This window comes from Engystomops pustulosus, chromosome 3, assembly GCF_040894005.1.
Source record: "Engystomops pustulosus chromosome 3, aEngPut4.maternal, whole genome shotgun sequence".
Lineage (NCBI taxonomy): Eukaryota > Metazoa > Chordata > Amphibia > Anura > Leptodactylidae > Engystomops > Engystomops pustulosus.
The window spans coordinates 56,307,564-56,334,292 of NC_092413.1; the positions used below are offsets into that span (position 1 = coordinate 56,307,564).

At 40.9% G+C, this 26,729-nt stretch overlaps 1 protein-coding gene across 3 annotated transcripts in view; it reads right to left on the reverse strand.

Annotated features, from left to right (window-relative positions):
* TTC27 (tetratricopeptide repeat domain 27) overlaps positions 1–26,729 on the reverse strand; it is a 265,931-nt gene that overhangs the window by 154,975 nt on the left and 84,227 nt on the right. For all 3 annotated transcript variants that reach the window (XM_072140844.1, XM_072140842.1, XM_072140843.1), the window contains exons 8-9: positions 14,820–14,953; positions 12,692–12,804 (exon numbers count right to left, since the gene is read on the reverse strand). In XM_072140844.1, coding sequence (XP_071996945.1) covers positions 12,692–12,804; positions 14,820–14,953 — 247 coding nt within the window. The remainder of the gene's footprint in view (positions 1–12,691; positions 12,805–14,819; positions 14,954–26,729) is intronic.

Sequence of the window (26,729 nt, forward strand, 5' to 3'; positions counted from 1 at the left end):
CTGCATTAAACTCACTGTATACAGAAACATCTATAGTCAGAGCAGTAAAGGAATTAATGTTATTTCAAATGCAGTAAAAAGAGGGATTTGCACATTATTAGTTGTGCAATCTCTCTCCCATATATGTATGTGGATATTGTACGAAAATGACAAGAAATACTGTGCAGTAATCTTTGCAGTCTTCCCAAAGCATCTGTGACTATAGAGTGGCTCAGGCATCCATATAGCCATTTTGAAACGGGATATCTTTAGTTTCAGAAATATCAGAATGCTCAGTCTTACAAAATGTTCCACGCTTCAGAGATCAAAACCGATCATCAAATTACATAGACAGTTCATGGCATTAAAGGAAATGACCTACATTACAGAGGTCTTTTGTAGCAGACAAGTTAAAAAGAAAATAATGCGCCCAACTGTAATGTCATCTACTAGACAAAAGGGTAAGCTTTTATTTTATCTTGGGGCCTTTCCCTGTGCGTTGCATAAACGTAAAGGTCAACGCCCTCATGGCTAATATGAGCTAATTATCATATAAACTAATAAACTGAAAGGATGGACAGACCTTAAAATAAACAGGCACCTTATTGATCACAGCATAAGGTACCATTAACATGGTGACAGCTGCTCTGTCAATAATAAAATCTGCATTCATTTGTATCAGTGATTATATGCTGCATAGACATTTTAAATTAACAAAAACATGTGCTCGGCCTTGTATTATTGAGTTAAGGTGCATTAACCATATCCAATGCATACTGCCAGACAAACACTCAAAATCTGCCAGACATCCACATATTCTTCATAGACAAATAATGGCAACGTAACATGCTTCTGTTAGTCTGTGGCGTAGCTCGTCACTTTTGGCTCCCGTTTGTAGAGAGGTTGATGGTGACGGCACATTACCAGCCGTTTGCTTGCGACTGCCTAAAACTCCTGCTGTACCTGGAGCGTGGCTGTAGACAGCATATCAACGCTACAAACAGAGACCTTCAGAAACGAGCAGTGCCACGGCTGTACTGCTACATTGGGAAAGAAGAGTTTAAGAGGTTTATTATTGTTAAAGTCACACAAAGCCATTTATAAAAAGACTCTGTATCCCTGTACAACCCCTTTAAGGTCAGAGACCTAGTCCCGTTTACTGCAACTACTTTGGAGCTTCATTTGATTACTTACATATGTCTAAGTAGTTAAGTATGTCTTTTATAAGTGGCTACATCTTCAGAAGGTAGCCATTCAATGATTTATGCATCTCAAATACTCAAAATGTTTGTAGTCAAAAAACCACATATGCACAAATGTTCCTGTTCCCATTATACATTTTTTATGCCTTTCTTAATATCTTCTTTACTAAAACATATATAAAATATTCCTTTTAAATAAAAATGATATTTTTCACCAATAAATATTTTGGCTACAGAGATAACATGTTTTTCGTCCCTACCTCATATTATGAGCTCCCGTACCTTGTACATTTAGGGTATACAACAGCAGTACAATTATAGTTTATAAAAGTTTCCACTTATCTTCTTAGAAATGTAAAGTGGCTTCCACCTACATGGAGTGAGAAATAAAAAAAAGAAACCGCTTTGCCAGAGCCTTTTCCTTCTAAGCAGTGCTGGATTTAAACAGTTTTGGTGCTTTTTTTAAGCCAAAACACAATATATCTTTTAGATATTTCTGTATACAATATGGTATAAGAATTTTAACAACCTATATGCCATCATTCAGGCAACCATAAAATGAATTCTGCCTCAACAATGTTCCAAATGACCCAAACTAGCAGCAGTTGGTCCATATAGCAAAGATATATTACCAGTGTCTGAGAAATAAATCTTATAAAAGCAATAGAAATAGACTTAGAACAGAGAAACTCCAAGCAAGTATCAGGTAGGAGGAAGTTAGTCCTGAACACTTCTATTGCTGAAAAATCTGGTGAAGGAAAAAAGCAACAGATATGCAAAAATCCATCATGCCTGGTGCAATCAATTCTCGAGTCAGTCTAGTTTGCAGTTGTTCTACACTCTAGCAATGTCCAATGGAAATTTCTTAAACTTGTAGTAAAAATAAAACATTTAACAAGGAGTTGAATAACCTGTCCGCTTTAATGTGTATGGCTACCTTAAAAAATCCTTAGACCTGTTAGCATGTCAATAGTCAACGAGATTGAAAATATTTGATGCATTTTACCATGATTTGCTTTGGGGTTGAGCATCTTTGGCACCAAAAAGTATTTACAACCACGTTGATATTGACAGCCTACTCAAAGGTAACCCCCACTAGTCTGCTTATTCTGACTGAGCATAGCACCAGAAAGCAATAGCGAACACAGGTGGAAGAAAAACCATCCTATGAGTTGGAACCAAGCTGCTGTTAGCCTGCCTGGTTGCTGCACAGAAAATTAGTCTGGGAGCAAGTTAATATAAACTTTTAAAGGGTGTGGATTTAAAGCCGGGCATGCAAATTAACCCACCCGAAATAAATACTTCAATAATAATTTTGTAAACTTATATGCAACTCACCAACTTACTAATGATTGTAATGGAGTCCCGTATATACAGTGATCACTGCACTGCCCTGCCTCCTTGTTCCTGATTGACAGGTCTCTGCTAAGACATGCTGCTGTGTTGAACATTGAGAGAGAGCTCTGTTACATCATTGGCCACTTCAAGTCATGTGACCAGGGTCCTGTTGCATTGAAACGTCTACCACATGTGATCATAGCATGCCTCCATGGGGAGAAGTAGAAGTTAATCAAGGTTTTCTGTGATGTTATGTGATACATTTGAAAACTCTACCGCATGTATGCAACTGGGTAAAGGACTTAGATGACATCACCCTGGTTACTTGACATGCTGAGAAGAGGCATCGGAAATATGGAGGAGTAGATGGGATGGGCCCGCTGAGCAGGAACAACCCCCCCCCTGGTGCCCGGTGTCAGGTAATATAGCAAAGTTGATATATGGGGCTGTAATGGAAACAATTTTTAGCTAAAGGAAGTGTGTTAGTTAGTTATTAGGACTCTTTGGAAACCTGTAACTATCTGTATTTGTGAAAATGTGGTGACAGGTTCCATTTAACGCACCAAATACTGGATCGTGAACAGGGAATATACAGTATTAAGTCAAAAGGTTTCAGTGTTAGGAATAATTTGATCCTAAACTATTAATCGTGTGGTGTTTTTAAAATTATTTATAAAGTACAGCATTGTTTGTTGTATCCTATGTGGAGTTGGGGCTTTTACTTTTAAATAACTGTACCCGTAACCTATTTGTAACTATGAATTGCCTGGACTTCTGATGTGTTTCCAGACAGACCAGAAATGCTTCAGAAGTGAGCATTTAATTTTCTTGATGCATGATGATCTTAAACTGGATTAAATAAATCTACGTTTTATCAGAATTTGCTGAGAACTCCTGGACACAGTCATATGTTTTAAGATAGGTGAAGATCAGCTTAGATTTCGGGGTGGGCTTGGCTGCCATTGTCCTGTTGCTGCTGCACTATCATTCTCGTGTTCCTCAATGTTGTGTCCAGATGCTTCCTACTGAAGCTGGTCGGTGTCGCCGGGGTCCTAATTTCCCAAATCTGATATTTATGAGCTATAATATGAATAGGCCATCAATATGAATAAAGTGGAAAACTGCTTTAAATTATTAAGAACATTTTTGAATAGAAAAAAAAAGATTTCAAACTGTTTCTTGCTTTTGAAATTTGCTTGACTTGAACCAAACTTGGATCATTACGGAAAGCACAGTAAAAGCGGTGAAAAGAAATGCAACGCTATTTTGTCAATTTTACCAAAATATTTTCCAACTTCCTGCTACATTGGGCTGAATATTAAACTGGGTACAATATGTTACACAGATAACAACCTATGTAAACTGAAAAGTAAAAAAGTTATGGCTGTTGGAATGCAGGGAGGGAAAAAAATACCCCAAAACAAAAGGGTCTGGTCCTGCATTGGGTTAAAGGAAACCTACCACTTGGGATAGGGCTTATAAGCTGGACATGCAGTGCACCAGCTCAGGGTGAGCTGGTGCCGGCGCTTATCTCCGTTATGTTTTTAAACAGTTTTAAAGTGTTTTAACAGTTTATTAATGTTTATATCCTTACTGGCTTTCCCGCACCGGGGTCCGCGCTCGGCGCACCATGCGCGCTACCACTTCCTATTCAGATGCACGCACGGTCGCGCGCATGGTGCGCCGAGCGCGGACCCCGATGCGGGAAAGCCAGTAAGGATATAAACATTAATAAACTGTTAAAACACTTTAAAACTGTTTAAAAACATAACGGAGATAAGCGCCGGCACCAGCTCACCCTGAGCTGGTGCACGGCATGTCCAGCTTATAAGCCCTATCCCAAGTGGTAGGTTTCCTTTAAGGTTTTATGGCTTAACATTGCTTTATGTAACTTCAATAAAAGCCAGGGGAACATTCTTTGCCATTTATTTAATATTTAGGTTAAATATGTTGTGTGACACCATGGGGCTTATTTATGAAGGGTCCGCGGATTGCATTTCCGTCAGACTTCCCGACATTTTCGTGGATTGCGCGGCTGTGACAGCTATTAAGCAGGGGATTGTGTTGCATAGGATTGGATTTTGGCGCAGCTGCACTGGCTTTCATGCGACATAAATCAGGGGGCGTGCAGTCAGACGATCCGACTAATTTGGACTAAGCGCGGGATTTAACTTGTGTTAAATTGTGTCGCAAGATCAAGCACTTACATGCACCAGGAAGAAGGTGAACTCTGTAGGACCTCAGAGGGGAAGCAACACATGCAGGATATCAGGCACATCTTGGTGAATCATGGCAGAGTGCATTATCGTTGGAACAATGCACTTTCAGGGAACTCCTCGGACAGGTAAGTAAATGTGCCCCCATGTATCTTAAGGAACAGATATCCCCTTATCCCCTACAGTAATGTGCACCCGCAATAAAAAGGTATAGGAAGCGTTTTGTTGATATAACCTAGCAAAAATAAAATTCGTATACTAGTATGTTTTGTTTACTATTACATATTTAACCCCTTAACGCTCTGCTCCGTAGCTCTACGGCGCAGAGGTAAAGGGAATGTATGAAGAGGGCTCACGGGCTGAGTCCTCTTCATACAAAGGTGGGGGTTGATGCATATTGCAGCAAACCCCCACCGCTATTAACCCTTTCATTGCCACCGGCATTTAAACGACGCAGCCGCCATCTTTATTACGATCGCTGCGCCCCCGAACATCATTGGGGGGCGGCGATTGGTTGTCTTCGTTTGACCCGAGGCTATCTGGCTTCTGCAGATTCATTACAATGAGCCAGTGGCTCTTTGTAATGAATGAGCTGCAAAAATGCCATATATTGCAATACAGTAGTATTGCAGTATATGGTAGGAACAATCTGACCATCTAGGGTTAATGTACCCTAGATTGTCTAAGAATTAGTGAAAAAAAAAAAAAGTTTAAAAAAAGTTTAAAAAATAAAAAAAATTAATAAAATATTAAAAATTCAAATCACCCCCCTTTCCCTAGAACTGATATAAAACATAATAAACAGTAAAAATCACAGACAAATTAGGTATCGCCGCGTCCAAAAATGCCCAATCTATCAAAATATAAAAACGGTTACGGCCGGCGGTGTCGTCCGACACGGGAAATGGCGTCCAAATGAGACTTTTACACCATTTTACATCACATAAAAAATGGAATAAAAAATGATCAAAATGTCACACAGACCTCAAAATGGTAGCAATGAAAACGTTGGCTCATTTCGCAAAAAATGACACCTAACACAGCTCCGTGCACCAAAGTATGAAAAAGTTATTAGCTTCAGAAGATGGCAAAAATTTTTTTTTCTTTTTTGTACACATTCGTTTAATTTTTGAAAATGTATTAAAACACAATAAAACCTATATAAATTTGGTATCACCGCCATCGCACCGAACTAAAGAATAAAGCTGAGGTGTTATTTTGAGTGCACAGTCAAAGTCGTAAAAACTGAGCCCACAAGAACATGGGATCAATTTTTCCACATTTGGAATTTTTTTTCAGCTTCGCAGTACACGGCATGTTAAAATAAATAACATTACGGGAAAGTAAAATTTGTTACGCACAAAATAAGCCCTCACACAGGTCTGTACACGTAAAAATGAAAAAGTTGCCTGCGTCCTTAAGGGGTTAAGAATCATTCATTGTTATTTTGTGTTAACAGAGGGAACCTGAAATTATTTATGGTCACAATATGGACAGCACAGCTGGAGGGTTGCAAACTTTTATATAACTGAAGAAAATTCAAGCCCCCCCCCCAAAAAAAAATGTTTCTCATATATGACCTGTGGCCATCTACAGCGTTTTTGTTTAGACTCAGAATCAGATCCTGAAACTTGCTTGGACGAGAAAAAAAAAAAAGAAGGGAAATGGTTTACTATGCTGTTACGCTGGTAATGAAAGGGTTATGTAACCTGAGGCAGAGGCATCCAATCCACAGCAAGCAAGCTGCCAAACCACAGATTAGGCCATTTGAATGAACACATGGAAAAGTCCTTATCAAAGGGAACTCCAAAACTAAAATGTATGCCTTGCCCGAGGTAGAGAGGCTTTTTCCGTTTCACTTTACACTTCATAGTCATAAATGCTTAGGAACGCTTGCAGCTGAATACTGGATTATAATGCATAATATTCATTTTTTGGTTCCACAAAGGGGTTAAATATGTTTTCCTACAGGGAATATATCACCATGTGTCAGCATTTATTTGGCTTTATAACCAGATTGAAAGCCAGGAGGAGGTCTTAGGCCTCTTTCACAGTGCTGTATGAGCGCCCTGCCATAGTCCGGGCAAACATGGAACCATAAGCGCTGCTCACCCCTCCCCTCTCCTTAATGAGGCTTGGTGCTCGGCCGTAAACATAGGGAAATATAGGGTATGCTCTATCTTTATCCTGTACACAGTATGGAATGATGGCACACTTGGCCGGGTGCCAGAGGCGTCTTTGCTGCCGGACATACATCCCCACACGGCAGTGTGAAAGGGGCCTTATGCTTACCCTGTTGAAGTTTGCTATGAGACCCTGATAGGGTCAGTATAATATGGGTGACCATATTAAAGTTTGTCCATCACCAAGAGGAGCCATGGGTCACAATGTTGTTTTCACTTGTAGGGTGATTTTGAGAACTGGGACAACCTTCCAAGAACCTTTTATCCCCTTAAAGCCGCGGGTAATACACTGGGGTGTCGGCTAGTTACAGCTGGCACCCCATGCCAGTTCGGCTCAGATCTTGAGCTGAGCCAGCATCAGCTCTGCGTCCGATATATTGGACGCTGAGCGATAAGTCACTGCGCTCAGTATCCGATACATTGGACGCAGAGCGCTAAGGGGTTAAAATACAGGGTTAGAATACAGATGTTCTACCCAAGTTTCTGTTCCTATGCTCATGGAAGGAGCGTATTGGAGATGACATACCCAATCTTCTGAGCCCATGGAATGAGAACTTTATTTACCCTGGTATCCATGGAGCCAGTGGAGAGGCCGCTGGTGAAGGTAAGTCTTGAAGAAGAGATGCATGTAATGTGCCGGTCATTAGACCAATGTAAATAAAGAACTAAACAGTTCTCAGCTGAACCACAGTTATCTTTGTGTCTAATGCTGGATGATTAATCTGGTGCAGTATAAGACTGGTGAGTTGTATCTCCTATTAATTTATCAGTTTTGCTGCACCACAATAATGAAATTTCTGGAGTTTAGGTTATTTTCTGTCCAGTCAAGCCCCCATTTTCGGAGGGGTCAGGAAACAGGGAAAAAATTGTCTAAACCCTTCAGTAAATGTGGTGCATGACATTTCAGGTGCAAATAGACAGATTGATACATCTCCCATATCAGGTTTATGAAATTTGGAAGAGGAAAACCCCTATATGTTTGTGAAGGTCGGTACATATATGTGTTTTTTTCTTCTCATTAATTTTATATTCAGGCTTGATAATGCAATACATATGATTACTGTCATATGCATAGCTGTATTAAGAGAATATTTCTGTTATCGACCTAACATTAGTATTTTTTTTTCAGAAACATCTACTCTCTTTCTTAAAATGAAAGCTAGCTGCTTTAGCATAAGCAACATGGAGTAAACTATACAAAAATCGGGCTGGGGGCCTAAGGCAGCACAAGCTGTAAATACAGCGCTGGCTTAGGCGTGTGTGTTCAGAAAACTGCCAATGATTTGTAACAGGTGTGGAAATTAAATTAAAGGTTATATTCAAATCCACTTGGAAAAAATTTCTTAAATTCAGTCATACGAGAAAACTTTTGGTTTTGATCATTTGATTTTCCCATTCACTGAAGTGATGTATGTCAGACTGTATCAGGAATTTTTACCTGATTACTTCCTGCAACACTACTTCTCTTATAAACATGTTGATACTACATTCCCACAACACATCCATGTTATTCTTTATGGTCTCTAAATAATGGATGATGCTATGATGCTACAACGACACAAGAGGAAACATTAGAGTTTGCCTTAGAGTGGAGAAAACACTGTAGAGACTTTACCATAAGTCCACGTACATTTTATATTTAGGCATTTCCACCACAGTGCCATTTTTGGAGTTGAAACCTGTGAAGCAATTTTATTTTACACATTGAATATAATTTATTAAAAAAACGGATTCTCTTTTTGCATCTTTCTCCTGCAGGGAGCAGTATACAAAAAGCCTTCCTAGGTCCTCTTTACATACATTGAATATTTCACTTAATGAATCAGCCCACTGAGGAGATTAGGACAGTGACTCTGTAAAGATGTAATTAGAACCTGTCATCTACTTTCATCCCACTAAACTGGGGTAAAAGTAGGTGACAGGTTTCCTTTAAAACACTAACACTGTAAGGTTGTAAACCTTGAGGACTCAAAAACAATGTTGAGACCCTTAACCACACCCATCCCTGGCCAACTCCAGAGGGAGGGGTCACAGTAAGGCAGCGCTGTGTATCCTGCAGGAAGCAGGTAGACTTTGGACCAGTTGGAGAAAGTAGGTGATATGTCCCAAGAGGCCTGGAATCCAGAAGGTACTTGGCTGAGCCCAGTAAGAGCCATAGTGCTGAGGTGAGACGGTTTTCTCGCTCCTACAAGGTAGCTAGGTAGTGCCCTAATGTGGGGGCTAGGCTGTTTGTGGTTTTCATACATGCAATTATTTAAAATCTGAATAATTCTATTTTAGACATCTATACTATTTCATAGGTACTCGGCACCACAAGGTCACATGTAAGTGCAATCAAGCCACTGTCAGAAGTGTATAGGTAGAAAGCTTTTTTACACAAACTAAAATGGCAAAAATAACTGCCTATAAAAAGGAAGTAAAAAGACACAATAACATATTTCTTTAAAGAGCTATTCCTACGAAGACAAGTTTCTTAAATGTATTCCGGATACAAAACAAAATAACACATTCTCTAATGGGGAAGTGTACCATCAGGAAGGATCTTAAAGGGGTATTCCCAAGAAGACAAGTTTCTTAAATGTACTCAAGATAACATAATAACACGTTCTCTAATTCACTGATATTAACAAATATACAGTATTCCACAGATATAACTCCAACCTGTCTATCAGTCCAGGTGTGCACAATTTTGGTTGCCCCTTGTTTTTCATCTTGTTTTTCTTCCGTCGCTGAGCATCTTTCTGCTCCTTGCCTCTAGCCCCTACCCCTTTCATTCCACGAGCAGCTCACACAGACACACACACTGACTTCCTGCCAGCAAACAACAACACATCAACATAATGGGGCAAATTTATCAAGCAGTCTGAAAGTCAGAATATTTCCAATTGCCCATGGCAACCAATCACAGCTCAGCTTTCATTTCACCAGTGCTCATGAATATTTTAAAGGGGAGCTGTGATTGGTTGCCATGGGCAATTGGAAATATTCTGACTTTCAGACACTTGATAAATCTGCCCCAATGAGAGGAGAGTAAAGCTACAAGCTACTGACAGATAAGATCTTTTTATCAGGGGAGGGAGGTATATAGCATAACTGTGTATGTTATAAGTGAGTTTGCACAGCTGAAATTGTCATTGCGTGTTATATCCATCTCATGGATCTCATCATCTCTCATCCTTCTCAACTCTCATTCTGTGTGTCAGATACTAGTACAATGTTCAGAAGCTAAATGAAAGTGTATATAAATCTGTACCCTGATCATTTAGCCACATTTTCACCACAGAGAACTAGAGGAATCACGAAGTGTCTGCTTACAGTGTCCTCGTCCACACTCTGGAATCTCTGTCCATCACTGAGTGCTAAAACGGCAATAAAACTGCGTAAAAAAAAGTTAACATCACTAGTGGATTGAAATTTAAACATTTTAATGCATGTAATGTAAAGTTCTGTTTTCTTCTATCCCTTTTCCTTCTAACAAACTGTTATTTTTTCAGTGTACGTTTATGTTTGCTTAATTTTATAATTTTATAATTTTTGTATAAGCAATGTCCTTTTGTTATTAAACTTCCATTTAATAAGAGCCATCTTGTATTCTAACCATTCCATAACTCTCCTGATTGCAAGAAAAAAAAAAGATAAGGAAGCCAAAAGTTGAAGGCTATACATCTCACATATGAGATTTATTGACAAACAAGGTTGCATCATGGGAGAATGTATGCAGGGCAATGCAGTACAACACAAGAGAGCCTACCACAGTACATGTGCTCTTTGGTGTGTAATATTATTCAACAAATATATATGAACAGATGTTTACTTGAATCAGTGGCATAACTACCACCGTAGCAGTTGCTAGATCCCCGTTTCCCTGCAGTGCTTTGCCACAGACCCTGTGGTGGGTGCCTGCTGGATCGCGCCCCCGCACCCCTCCCTCTGTGTCCCGGCTACCGCCCACCTCTCTCCTGACCCACCTCTCCTGGATAGCCTACTCGCCACCTCCCTCGCCCGCCCGTCAGCCACCTCCCTCGCCCGCCCGCCAGCCACCTCCCTCGCCCGCCCGCCAGCCACCTCCCTTGCCCGCCCGCCAGCCAGCCAGCCACCTCCCTCGCCCGCCCGCCAGCCACCTCCCTCGCCCGCCCGTCAGCCACCTCCCTCGCCCGCCCGTCAGCCACCTCCCTCGCCCGCCCGTCAGCCACCTCCCTCGCCCGCCCGTCAGCCACCTCCCTCGCCCGCCCGTCAGCCACCTCCCTCGCCCGCCCGCCACCCACCTCCCTCGCCCGCCCGCCACCCACCTCCCTCGCCGGCCCGTCAGCCACCTCCCTCGCCGGCCCGTCAGCCACCTCCCTCGCCCGCCCGTCAGCCACCTCCCTCGCCCGCCCGTCAGCCACCTCCCTCGCCCGCCCGTCAGCCACCTCCCTCGCCCGCCCGTCAGCCACCTCCCTCGCCCGCCCGTCAGCCACCTCCCTCACCCGCCCGTCAGCCACCTCCCTCACCCGCCCATCAGCCACCTCCCTCACCCGCCCATCAGCCACCTCCCTCACCCGCCCATCAGCCACCTCCCTCACCCGCCCATCAGCCAACCCCCTGACCCGCCCGTCAGCCACCTCCCTGACTCTCCCATCCCCCTGCATAGTGGAACAGCCGGACGCTGACAGAGTATATGAAGGTGTGTATATATCAGTGTATAAATGTGTGTAATTGTATAAACATGTCTGTATAAGGGTTCATTCACAAGAATGTATGGGGGACATATATCTACTTCCCTCATTGACGTCTATAGCGCCTGGGCTTGGTACGGTGAGCACACGAGTACTCATTGTTTCGAGCTGTGGCCGCAAATGAGATAGAGCCTGCTCTATCTTAGGCTGTAAGAATAGCCATGTGGCTCTATTCTGTATGGAGAGGGGAGGGGTGGGGTGAGACGCGATCACCTCTCCTACTCTCCAGCGCCCGACGTGTGCCTGCCAGGCAGGCACATGTTTATGTGAATGCAGCCTAAATATGTATATATTTTTTTTACTGGGAAAGAGGGCCCCATGCAGAAATCTACTATGGGGCCCAGCCTCTCCTAGTTACGCCCCTGACTTGAATCAATAATAAACCACTGTAAAATTACCAAAAGGGAGAAGTAAAAGCTGAATACTAAGAAAAATAACAAAAATGCTGCTGTTCTGGACATCTTTGCTTATTACTTTCACTACAAATAAGCAATTGCCCCTTTTTTTATCCTCTATCTCCATCCTTTTACCTCCTCACTATGTGCTGTTGATCTCTGTGAATCCACAGAGTTCTATGACGGTAACTGTAAATGGAAGGAGTTGCTCCCTTACCACTCCTAAAGTAGCTATTTCAAAGCCAGTTTCTACTCCTTATACCATGTTGTGACACTACTCTTGTAGCCCACCCCATGGTCAGCTGCCAATCTATTTCTCTAACTAGATACTATACTAGAATGTATAGACTATGCAAAGCTCAGCAGATTAACTTGTGGATTTAACTCTGGATTGTCCGCTGAGCTGCTCAGGAAGATTTTTAACCAAGTAACTTGTAAACAGCAAATGTGTCGTGCATCTTAAAAGGAAATGGTTAATGACCCAATGAAACTCATTCCGTCTGTAAATGGGGAATCACATATTACAAATTAATTATCTGGCTTGTAGAAAAATGTAGAAAGTGTGAATTGGTTTTTATTAAATACAATAGTTGATTTCAAGCAGTGTTTAAAAATAAAGAATTCTGTTCAAAATAAAAGGAACAGGAATAATTTACCACTTACCAAATCCCGAGAACAAGAGCCAGCTCTTCTGCACACAGATCAGGCATCTGGAATTGATCTGGATCTGCCAGTTTGATTTTATTAAGGACCGTGTCATCCTGTAACTCATGGTTCTGTCGGTAAAAAGTACATAATTAAAACCATAAATGTGAAGATATTGTAACATCGCATAATTCTTCCAGAGATTTAGTCTGGTAACAGATAAACTGGATAAAGAGTGGCCTGCTCGGCCTTTCTTGTCATAAAACTAAAATGCAGACAGTCTGAAAGTGCCTCTTCCAACAACTACAGACAATAATATTACTGTGGAAAACTGTTTTTATAGACATTGCTTAAAGGGTTTTAACCATCTCACAACTTCCACACAAGTAAAACTACAATTGTGTAAGGCATTTTATAAGATTCCCAGACATATCTTTCCTGCTTTCCTACAAGTTGTCATTTTAGATGAAAAATTCAGTTTTTCAGTAAGCAAATTATCATCTTGGTGCACCACATACAGGGTGGTGTTTGCCAAGACACATTGGGGAGATAAATTAACCCATAGCAGACTAACAATAATGGAACCCCACCCCAAAAAGAATAAAACTACTAATACTACCCCCAGAAAAGGCAATTTCTAGAGACCTACAGAAGAGAATTCAGAGCAGTATGGACGTCTCAGCTTCACCCACCACTACCCAGCCTCCTGCACCAATGAAAGCTTCCATCAGTTATGGAAGCACTCATGGAACTGTGACTGTCAGAAGGCTGCGGACCGCAGCTCATGGCTTGATATGCCCCATGTGGCCGGAGGCTATGATGAGCTGTGCATCCTCTTGTAAGCTTTTAGTTGCGTTTTGCACAATATGAACATGCTCAATAGAGAAGCTCCTCTGCTACAGAGGAATAAGGTGTGGGGGAGGAATCCCCATATTTATCTCAGCACCTCTAGAGTGAGCAGGAAAACAGGACTCAAGAGTCAGATTCGGGGACCATTTTGGAGGAGCAAGGGTGGAAGCAAGAGCTAGGAAAAATTGAAGAGTTGGAAGTTTGGCGTACTGAATCCAAAGCCCAGCAAGCCAGTTTTTCTGTCAAATTATTTTAAGTCTGTGTGCCTGTGCCTCAGTCTCCCTCACCGCATCTCACCACCCTGCATACAGGGAGCAATTTTAAAATAAGCATGACATAGACTATTGGAACCTGTCATCAGCTAAAAATAACACTCCTGGTGACAGGTTCGCTTTAAATCAAAACAGTAGATGGGTTTCTGTTGGGGAAACATTTTATGAACCCGACTTGACCCCCAATCACAACGTCTCTTACATTGGCAGACTTGGCAGGTCCACTGGAATGACTAAAGTGTAATAATACTTTTATCATATTTTCCACATTCTTTTTGAAAACGCTTTCTGTTATACAATATAGCAAATATAGACACCATCAGACCACGTGTACATCTGGAGCAGCAAATAGGCCTCAGGAAGAAGATGTGTTACACATAAAAGGAAAACAGCAATCATTTTCAATATGATTATAGGACAACAAAGTTGTTTTCGGATCGCATTATGGCAGTGATGCAGGTTTACAACTTGACTGTCATTAGAAAGACATACAAACGCATAGATAAATAGATAGTGCTGATAAACAAAAATACAATGTTAGTATTTTGAACCATGGGACCTAGGACTAAAGAAACATCCTCACAAGCTTGCACTTTATGACAAAGAAAAATGCAGAGACGTTAGAAGAAAATACTGTACAGCAGTTTGTAAAATATTACCTGCATCAAAATGTGAAAGCCTTTTTAACTATATATACACACAGAAGATTCTTATTTTTTGTGGCTTAATCAGATACAATCAACAAAAACAAAAAGGATATAATTTTGAACATTAGATTATGTTATCTTTGTGTTAAATTATTTTTCTTTCCAACACTCTAAACATTACACCGTGTTCAAATTATTGGGTCATTTGTATAGTATATGTACAACATAACACAACATAGCCCAACAACATTCAGCAGCCAGTGTAAAAAATCAGCAGAGACAGATGAGGGATACAAAGGGTGGAAGGTAAAGGTGGCACGGTGGTGATGAATGGGTTAATCAAGATGCAAGAACTACTGATCATTTTTCTTTTCATACCTTAGGCAAGTTCTCTACAGGGGTTGGAGCGGGCGTCAGTCCATTGCGTAAGAAGGAATCTCCTTCCCTTTGCACATCTAAAACAAGTTGAGCCAAGTCGTTTTCCTGAAACCGTGTCCGTTTTCCCAAAGCACCTGCAGGAAATGAAGACAGAATTCACATCAATTTACTGCCTGTCAGGGAACAGTCCCAGATCCTCTTTTTTTGTCTTTTGCTTTATAGGAGAGAGAAAATGCAGCCATTGAGACAGTTAACTCTTCCAGTGTGGAAAGAAAGGAGAGTGCATGGTGCAAGCATCAAGAGAGACACTGCAGGTGACAAGTGACCAGGTCTGTTACTTAGTCACTGTGCAGCATTGTAATGTTTCTATCCGGCTCACACCTAATCATTCCGTAGGGACTCTCCCACAAAGCACAATGAGAGACGCCAGCTCGCACACTCCTTTGTTCTAAATGTGTCCAACATAAAGAATAATCACAAATTTATGATGCTACCAGTCAGCTGCCTAGGAAAAGCGCATTTTTAATTGAGAAATAATAGCTTCTAGATTGTATCTCTCTGGTGTATAGGACCATTTCTTTCTGTGCAAGTAGTAGGATAAAGATGCTGATGAAAGCTAAAAATAAAGGGCTACGACGAAGGGTAGGTGCGACGTTCATGTGATTCCCAGATATCTAGTATGGAATCCTGTGCAGTTCACATAACAATACATTTTTACTCGCATAAAGCGCTAGTTATGTGTATATTAAAAGAGGGGGGCACACAAGCGCGCTGAAAGGAGCAACTGCAGCTATTTCATGCAATACAGGAGATGCTATTACTATTTAGATGCAACCATCACACACATTCACTAGCATGTGAAAGGCAAACACAATGAAAAGGATTCTTTCTACATCACATCTATACGCAGCACCATCCCTGGTCTTAGAGGGTTCTAAGCTTAAAAAAAAAAAAAAAAAATTGGGGTACGCTGTCAGCAGAAAAAAACCCCAGATTTATTATGTAAAATGAAGAGTTTATTAAGGTTTTCAAAAATAGTAATAAAACTAAAATATTGCTACGGTATATAATGACCAGTTACATTCCCCTCAGGCTCAGTGCTGCCACTTGGATGTCTTTGCTGGATTGTACAGTTGTGATGACTACATGTCACTGTTGCAGTCAATCTAATGTCAAGTGACTGTACTGTTATTGGTCTTGAGGTCAATAAGCGGCTGCAGTGCTCCTGCATAGGCAGTGCCTACATCTTTAATGGGGGAGCGCTACTGCCATATACACCCAGGAGGATTTTGCAGCAGCGTTGTTTTGTTTTTTTCTTCCCAAAATACAAGAATGGGATCTTCAGAGAGAAATTGTAACAGAAAGATTGTCATCCTTCCTCAGGGCTCCTCAGGAACACTGGGGGGGATCATCCAGTAAGTAGAAGTTTTTTTTATTTCATAAACTGTCCTGCCTTTTGGCTTCTTTTTCACAAATCTTGTACAACCCTAGACGTCCTGAAAGAAAATCCACCTTGGCATTAGGTTGCAAATAGGCAGCGCCCTATCAGACCAAAATTCAGGTAATCCTACTGACAAAAAAAAAAAATTGGACCTTGGAATTCAGCAATGCAAAACATTTATTTCATATAAAAATTGTAAAGTAAAAGAAAACATTATAGTATTGTTAATTCATTAAGCCATATAATGAGTAGCACAAAAGGTGGCTACTTTGAAGAACCTAGAGTATAAGACATTTTCAGTTGTTTCACACTTTTTTGTTAAGTATATAATTCCACATGTGTTCATTCATAGTTTTGATGCCTTCAGTGTGAATCTACAATTTTTATAGTCATGAAAATACAGAAAACTATTGGTCTGTACTGTATATACTTAGGTATATACAGGTAGAACTACAAGTTTCAGAATGCAGTAGGTTGGTTACCTTGTGTGGGCCTAATGGGAATTGATAGCCCACACCTTAAAAGGAGTTTTCCCATCAAAGAAAATTCTCGATTTTCAATCCCAAAAAGATTATTTTTAACCCTTTACTTCACAATTTTACTCAGTTTTATTGCGGTTGTAGCTCATATCACTCAATGATGGTCAGTGCAAAATTCCAGGGTGTGGTCAGGGACTCTCTAAGCAGGCACATTATGATCCATCTAGTACTGCGAGCTGACAATGTGGTTAGATTATCAGGGTACAGGTTTGTATACACTTTCATTTAGCTTCTGAACACTGTACTAGTATCTGACACATACAAAGTCAGATGAGACAGACCAGAGTCAGAAATTACAGGTTCGCGTCTAGGGGCAATTGAAATTGTGTACACCAAGACTGATAGAGACAGGTTGGAATTATATCTGTGAAATGCTGTATTATTGTTAATAACAGTGAGTTAGAGAATGTGTTATTATGTTATCCTGAGTAGATTTAAGAAACTTGTTTTCGTGGGAATACCCTTTTAAGATCCTTCCTGCACTTGTGATGGAACACATCCCCAGAAAAAAGACACTGGGCCTCAGGGGTGCTCTGGACCCACCCCTGCACACCCAGAGGAGTGCTCTAGGGAGCCTCCTCCTTGGCATCCAGAACCCTGGATGAGTTCTATGTTCTAAATGGGAAATCATAACGTCAGGGTTTTGGTCTCATTGGATCTGGGTGAATCCCTGAATCACATTGATAACAAACCTTACCCATTTGCTATGGTTCCATTCAGAGATATTTGTCCAAAAATGCTAGAAAATATTTACTCATGGCTATACAATCTCCTGGCTATAAAAATTCCAAAAATGTATTTGCCCTTGGGCTGAGATGGACCATAACTCCATAACCAAAATATTGGACTGGGAATTTTAGGATGCCACTGTGACTGTAAAGGTCCTTTGAGGCTCTACCTCCTGGAGATTTGAGAACACTAGTTCAATTAGGCTAATCAAGATGAGGCTGGAGAAAAGAGGGGGATTTGTACTAACAGTGAGCAGTAAAAGGCCTCCTCCCCCTGGCCATATTTATTACAGTGCAAAAAATGGAAATGCAAAAACAGAAGAGAGCTTCAGCCAGCAAGGGGTAAACTTTTTCACTCAGCACCACTGAATGAAAAATAAAGAGCAAGGAGGTCCAATAAAGCTAAAAAGAAAATAAAAAGGGACAAAAAACATTTAAAGAAAACTGGCATAAAAATAAATTATTGCTCGAGGATGAGGAATTAAAAATAAAGCTAAAGGGAATTAAAGATTCTGTGAGAGGAAAAGTGGTGTTCTTCTCTATGCAGAAGTTAAACCTGGTATTGCATCTGTTCATTTATGTTTCTGGGTTAGTATTTTAACAATTGCAAACAACACACATGGACAAGAGAAGTGTTATTTATAATGTGGGAAACCCTACCACAATGGTAGCGAACCTATGGCACGGGCGCCAGAGATGGCACTCAGAGCCATTTCTGTGGGCACTCAGGTTATCACCCCAGGACAGAGTTCACCAGACAGGAACAAATCCACCAAATCTTTCTGCAGTCCCAGGCAACTTAGAAGATGCTGCTCTCAGCACTGTTTTAAAGCGACACTTCATTGAACTGCAAGAAAAATGAAAAGGTGTGGACAGGGCTGCATTATCTTTTTGAGGTCTTCCTTCTGGACCCTTCATTCTTCCTCTACAGAGAGACCATGGAGAGAAGCTACAATGAGAGTCTGAATTTGGCCTCCTTCTTTCAACTGTATTGGTGGCCTCAGGGGCTGATACGATTGAAAAATGTGAAAGAACAGGCAGCAATAAGTTACTGCTTAAAATGCCATGTTGGCTTTTCACGGTAAATAAGTGGATTTTGGTTGTATCTTGGGCACTCGGTCTATGAAAGGTTGGACATCACTGCCCTACCCTATTTGTTCAAGTGTTTTTTTTATCTTCTTTTGTGTCCTCCCAAAAAACATGTGTGCGACCCTGCAGGTTTAGCCATTGGACTGCAAAAAGAGACCGATAGCATTATTATTATGGTATTATTTTTATTATTAAACCTGTCCATGACATTACATTTGCGGAATAAGAAGGGGCCATGAAGGGGCAATAAAGGGCTTGATGGGTGGGCTTGCTGTAGAAAGCTTCTATGTTTACTTGCAGTGGATAGAAATCTGTCCATGGTCATATGATGGACAAGCAGGTGCATGAGGCGTTATCACAGAGAGTAGTCAGAGCTGTGCGATAACAATGGCTTGTGCATCTATGTGTCCATTACAAGACCAGGGACAGATTTCTATCCACTGGAAGTAAAGATAGAAGCTTTCTATATAAAGACAGCAAGCAGAGATATAGAAAACCATGAGGAACTGACACACAAAGTATATTGGAAAATTGTATAACATCTCACTACACAATCACTAATCAATATCAATTATTTGCTGAAAGTGGACAACACTTTTCATGTTCACCCCTATCCAAAGGAACGAAGGACAAGGAATAAGAACGTTAGTGCTCCACTAGTGTCAATCCATACTTTTTTCAAGTTTAGAGGAATGCCTACATATTATTAACATCCAAATCCAATATCCAAATATTAAAGAAAATCCTAGAGCAGTAATCCGGCTGACAAATGCTCTGACACATTTTTTATTTGGTAATAAAGTCTATAAATCTTAATCTACCTTCAGGAAAAATGTAATAAGCATAATAAGTGGGCTCAGCGGATTGTGTTATGTCTGGCCTCATTACGGTCATCAGGTGCAAATAACTTGAGAACTTGGGAAATGTATGGCATCTGCATTATCAGATTCTTGTGACCATCAATAGATTCTCACTTTTTAGGATATGGGAAACCATTGTTCTACACGAGGAAATATATCAGCTATAAACTGATTAAATGTATTAAACTTTATGTCAAAATCAAGACTGATAAAACAGGGACACTTACTCATAGATCAAGGACCATGACTGTGGTTATCCTCTTTGTTATCCACGGCCTCCTTCCTTCTAAAATCAACTTTAATAAAAATGCTACAGAGCCAAACGGCTTTGGGGGCATTACCAGAGCCCCCATTACCTTCAAAGGCATTACCTTCAAAGGCTGTTACAATAAGCAGAACATTCTTCACCCAACACCCTGCTCTCTACATCTCCACCCATAGCACTTCAGGCTCATGCGCATAATTATAATATATGTTTTTAGAAGAAAGGCGGCCACAGATGAACAAATATAAGAAGATTAGTTCCATGCGGTGAAATTGGTGAAAAACAGCATTTGCACCTTTATATGTGGGCTTGGTTTCTACGGCTTTCACTGTGCACACCAAATAACATGTCTCCTTTATTCTTTGGGTCAGTCCAACAGTGATACCAAATTAATATAGGTTTAGCTGAGTTTTAGTACATTTTAAAAAGTTAACCCTGTGTGAGGTGTCATTTTTTGCGGGATGATTTTTTTTGCTACCATTTTGGGGACTGTATGACGTTTTGATAAAACTTTTCATATGTTGCAAGATGGCAAGAATGTGGTGTTTTAAACATCTAGGCACTGTTTGCAGTTACGGGGAAAAACCATTAACATATTTTAAATACAGAAAAACTGCAGCACTCCAGAATTTGAGAAAAAAAATGCAGCATTTATTCCATCTCTAGCAACGTTTCTTCTATTAAAGGGGTTCTCCACATTAAGCACATTACAGCAAATAATTGATATTGTTTGTGCAATGAAAAGTTATGAAATTTTCCAATATACGTTCTATATCAATTCCTCAGGGTTTCTAGAGAATGGTTTGCCGTCATTCAATAAGAGACTTCTATCTTTACTTTCAGCAGTTAAAAGCAGGTCCATGTGATGCCACACAAGTGTATGGCTCATTAGCATCACTCAGCTTTATGTTATAACGTTCCGTTCAACTGTGTGATATCACATGACCATTGGCAATTGTTTATCTACAGGAAGTAAACTTTGAAGCTTCCTGTTGAATAATAGCTAGCATAAATCTAGAAAACTGTGACGAATTGATACAGAAAGTACCGTATATACTCGTGTATAAGCTGAGTTTTTCAGCACAAAAAATGTGCTGAAAAACGTTCCCTCGGCTTATACACGAGTCTATTACAAAAAAAATTACCCACTTATATACTCACCCTCCGATGTCGGTGTGTCCCATCTTCTTTCTTCTCCGCGGCTCTTCTTCTTTCTTCTGTCATGGACGCGGCCATGTTTTCTTCTTGACCACGCATACTATGACGTCAGCAGCGGCCGCCTCATAGATGCGCCTGCTGGAAGAAAACATGGCCGCGTCCATGACAGAAGCAAGAAGAAGAGCCGCGGAGAAGAAAGAAGACGGGACGCGCCGACATCGGGGAGCCGCCCTGACATCGGAGCGTGAGTATATAAGTTTATTTTTTTTAAGTGCTATGGGGGCAGGCTGTATACTTCTAGGGGCTGGTTGTATACTACATGGGGGCTGGCAGGCTGTATACTACTGGGGGCTGGCAGGCTGTATACTACTGGGGGCAGACAGGCTGTATACTACTGGGGGCAGGCAGGCTGTATACTACTGGGGGCTGGCAGGCTGTATACTACAGGGGGTTGGCAGGCTGTATACTACTGGGGGCTGGCAGGCTGTATACTACTGGGGGTTGGCAGGCTGTATACTACTGGGGGCTGGCTGGCTGTATACTACTGGGGGATGGAAGCACACATGCCCACATCGTATGTGTGTCCATATAAATTAATTTGTCCATGTGCTAATCCATTCAATGCATAGTGCACGGACAAAAACAATCATGTAAATGAGGGCTCTGGCTGTGTTCAGGTCCGATATTATTTGCCTTTCCTTGTAGGCATATGTTGTGAGAACCTGACATGGCATCCTCCCTGGTAGTCTTGTTCCTGAAAGTGTCCTTCCACATCCAAATCCTTCAAGGCACAGTTATCTGTTACAGAGCATGAGATCTCTAATTCATGCAGGATTTGGGGGAATAAGTAGTTCCATCTGTTAAAAATTATTATTGCTTCCTTTAAAGGAAACCTATCATGATAATTTAGGTCCACAGTCTATTACCAGACAGTATGGGGATCACGTTGATTTCCTTCTATGATGCGGGAGATTTATCCCACAGAAGATCATTATGAGCTACTTCCAGCAGTTGCCACCTAGTTTATGAATTATGTACTTGGCCTATGGGACATCCATCATCCAACATGACATGTATGATGGGTGTTTGGGGAGGTTTTTATGTCCAACTCTTGTCATCACCGCCTTCAGATGTTACTTGTAGAAATTCATGTGTTTGCCACAGAAACAATGATATCTAGATAAATGTAACAGTATTTGACCAATTTCTCATCATAAAGGCCCAACAAAACAAGGCTTGTCTATAAGATATAACTAATGATGACACCACCATGCTAAAACTTCAAATTTTGATGACTATAAGTGTATATGAAGATTCATAGAAAAAATAAACCAAAAAAGGCAATGTTGTGTGATAAACAGAAACAATGAAAGCTCAAAAGATGGGAGAAAGGGAAGAATATAATGCAAATCATTTATAAAAGAGGATTAGATGAATAACATGCCAATGGTAACCATTCCTCAACGGAGGCTTTTAGGATTAGCGCTTGCTCAAACACTAAGCATGATGGATGGTTTCATCGGAACCAAGACTGTCAATTTTTATGTCTGATGCAGACCTATCCACTATCCATTATATACAATCAATTATAATGATTTTAACATCAACTGCCTTGAAGACTTCAGTGGTAAATCAGACAACATACCGATTTCGACCATTGACCATTTTCTTCTACTAAAGAAAAAAACTGCAAACGCTACTTATCGCTACTTATCCCTTTGGGAATGTGGTTTAAAGGCGGTGTGTTACTGTCCATGGTGATACACTTTCTATACTGAGATATATGGGTCAGTGATCACAGGCCTCAGGTGTGTCACACAGGCTCCCCACAGAAGGGACACTAATATCTATAACAGTAACTAATACTGATAAGAAAGGTTACTGTAACACAGTTTTAAATAAGACGCTTAAAGGAAACCTACCACATGAAGTGGCAGGTTTCAGAAGAAAACACAGAGCACCAGCTCAGGCTGAGCTGGTGCCGGTGCTTATTTTTGTTAGTGTTTTAAACCGCGGTTTAAAACACTTTTTAAACTATATAGCCGGCGCAGGGAGGTACGCGCTCGGCGCTTACCATGCGCGCGGCTACATAGGAAGTGAAGGAGAGCCCCGCGCATGGTAAGCGCCGAGCGCGTACATCCCTGCGCCGGCTATACAGTTTAAAAAGTGTTTTAAACCGCGATACCGCGGTTTAAAACACTAACAAAAATAAGCTCCGGCACCAGCTCAGCCTGAGCTGGTGCTCGGTGTTTTCTTCTGAAACCTGCCACTTCAAGTGGTAGGTTTCCTTTAAAGGATAACAAAATAAACTCTTTAATTCACTGTTATTAACAAAAATATAGCATTTCACAGATATAATTCTAACCTGTCTCTTATCAGCCCTGGTGTACAAGAATTCAGTTGCCCCTGGTTTCCGACCCTGTAGCTTCTGACTTTGGTTCGGGAAGCCATTTTGCTCTTCTATTTATCACTGCATCAGCTGAGCTAAACTCTTCTCTGCTCCCTGCCTCTGGCGCTCACAGACACTGACTTCCTGCGAGCAAAGATATCACAGCGTGAGGAGACCTACAAGTTACAGGCAGATAGGTTCTTTATCCGGGGGAGGGAAGCACATCAGATCTGATAGTGTGTTGTGGCAGAACAGAGACGTAGCAGTACTGACAGTGTTTAACATGCATCTCATATATCTCATCTCTGATCTGTATAATCTCTCTTTCTATGTGTCAGATACTATTACAATGTTCAGTAGCTAAATGAAACTGTATATAAATCTTGTACCCTGATAACCTAACCACATTGTCAGCATATATAACTAGACGAATCATAATGGGTCTGCCTAGAGACACCCACACCTTGGAATTTTACACTGACCATCACTGAGTGATAGTTTTATTGCCGTTTTAGCTCCTGCGTAAAATTGTAAAGTAATGGGTTAAAATTATCTTTACTGTGTTATGATCACCAGGTGGCTGAAATTTGAGAATTTCAAGGCCAAACCCCTTTGAAGCTCTGCCTTCCTGGTTGAATTACTTATTGCTTTACAACAAGTAGAGGTGATTCTGTCCCTGCATGGTGATGTATGAATGGATAAGATTTGTTAAATATATATATGTATATATGTGTATATACACACACATTACACCACAATATGTCAATGAAAAGGACTTAAAGCGCAACTGTAAAGCTATAGTGATTTTACCAAATTATTATATGTGATTCCCGATTGAAAACAAACAGAACAATACCTACTTTGTGCTGCTTGTCCCTTTCTGTCCAAAGTTATGGCATTTTCTGTTCTGAAAGTGTTTAAAGGGGTTGTCCGAGTTTAAAAAAATATATATATGTGGCCGGGAGCGGGGTAACTAAAACAATAAAGCTGTACTTACCTCCCGGTGCCGTCCCGTATCCAGCGCTGCTGTCGCTCCGGTCCGGGGGCCATGTAAACAAACATGGCCGCCGGAGCAGCGCTGGATTCAGCTTCCGGCCGGATGCGACAACCTTCCGGTCCCCATACACAATGCTGTGTATAGGGACGGATAGGCGTACCAGGCCACGGCCGGCCGGAAGCTGAGTCCAGCGCTGCTCCGGCGGCCATGTTTGTTTACATGGCCCCCGGACCGGAGCGACAGCAGCGCTGGATACGGGAGGGCACCGGGAGGTAAGTACAGCTTCATTGTTTTAGTAACCCCGCTCCCGGCCACATATATTTTCTTTTTTTTAAACTCGGACAACCCCTTTAAGAAAAATCTTTCTCACTAGCAGTGACGTGGGCGGAGACCAATATCTGCCAGTCTATGCCCTCAGACTGAGGCCAGTTAGCTTGTCCACAGATCCCATGATGCCTTGTATTCTCTCTCAAAGTAATTTAGCATTTAATTAATTTAGTTTCCCACAATCCAGTGAACACTGCAAAGTGCACATACAGGATGTATATGGTGATAGCCTGGCAGCTTCCATCACATAGATGAGCAGGGAACATGTAACAAGTGAAATAAATCATAAGTAAATCGGTTACTTGCAGTCCATACCCTATGCTGTATAAGCACTAAGGGTTAATAGCTTATCTGGACAGAGCTCATGCCGCCGATGACAAGGTGGGGGAAGTGATCAGCCAGAAAAGCAGAGACAGACAAACTTCTGTAGAATCACAGACTGAGATTGGAGACTGATAGGGAACAGGGAGATCTTGTACCTCACTATTCTATGCAGGAGACATCTGCATTCACTGTTCTGTAGGATAACAAAATAACTCTTTAATTCACTGTTATTAACAAAAATATAGAATTTCACAGATACACCACCTCTCCTGTTTTATTTTTCCCTTCATTGTGTGAGTGGGCATTAGGGAGACCTTAGATTGCTCGGAATTGTATGTGGGTCTAGTGTATGTAATGGGGAGTGGGTATTGGAGGGTCAATGTTAAACATACAGTGGAGCTATAACACTGGTAAATAAGCAATGTATGAATGGGGAATGATAAATAAAATGAAGTGAAGTATGGAACATGGGGAGTTTTACTTTTCAGACAAAATATAGTTTTTGTTTATTTTTGGCTGGAAGTTTACATTTTTGCTTCAAGGGTCAAAATTTTTGAGCATGAACTTGTCCGTGTAAATGTATGCCAGCTGGGAAAAATGAAGTTTGTTATAAAATCTGTGACTTCGACATGAATCTATGACTGGAATGAATAAAGGAATTATGATCTAAGAGATTAGAAAGAATTTCTTTGTGTTACTGTGCATAACAACAAAAACACAAACAAACCAGAGGTCTTCATATTTTAGTTTTTAATCTGTATTTAATAAGGAAACTGTTTCCTCATGTTTTTTAAGGACCTAATATTTAACCCTTTTAGGGCCAGGAATATTGTGTCTTTAAAGGATTATCCAATGAATGATACATATCCTCTATGCTGTGGATAAGCAGTAAGTGAAACTCCAGCAAAGATGGGAGGGTGATGTACATGCATAATTACTGCTCACTAAACTTCTATGACACTGCCTTATAAAAAAGTGAATAATGTGGAGTATAAAAATTGCTGTTTTTGCAGGTCTGAGATGTATAAATTACATAAAAAAAGACCAAATAGTTGAAGACAACCCTATATTCTCAAAGAAAGCAGTCCATAAAATAAACCGTTAACCACTTCCTGCAGTTGCCCTTTTTGGTTTTTGCATTTCCATTTTTTGGTCCCCATTTTTTAGAATCACTAACTTTTAATTTTTTGTTTACAGAGCTGTATAAGGTCTTGTTTTTTCTGCAAAACAGTTTGCCATGTACCGGGAAGTGAGAAATGACACCACCCTTTTATTCTCTGGTCAGTACAATCATGGGGATACTAAATTCATTTAGGCTTTAATAGATTTGAGAATTAAAAGCTTTTCTATGAAGAAATAAAATTTGCTACATTGTGATGCCAATAATGGTTTCATACGTACACTCACCTGCCACTTTATTAGGTACACCTGTCCAACTGCTCGTTAACACTTAATTTCTAATCAGCCAATCACATGACGGCAACTCAGTGCATTTAGGCATGTAGACATGGTCAAGACAATCTCCTGCAGTTCAAACCGAGCATCAGTATGGGGAAGAAAGGTGATTTGAGTGCGTTTGAACATGGCATGGTTGTTGGTGCCAGAAGGGCTGGTCTGAGTATTTCAGAAACAGCTGATCTACTGGGATTTTCACGCACAACCATCTCTAGGGTTTACAGAGAATGGTCCGAAAAAGAAAAAACATCCAGTGAGCGGCAGTTCTGTGGGCGGAAATGCCTTGTTGATGCCAGAGGTCAGAGGAGAATGGGCAGACTGGTTCGAGCTGATAGAAA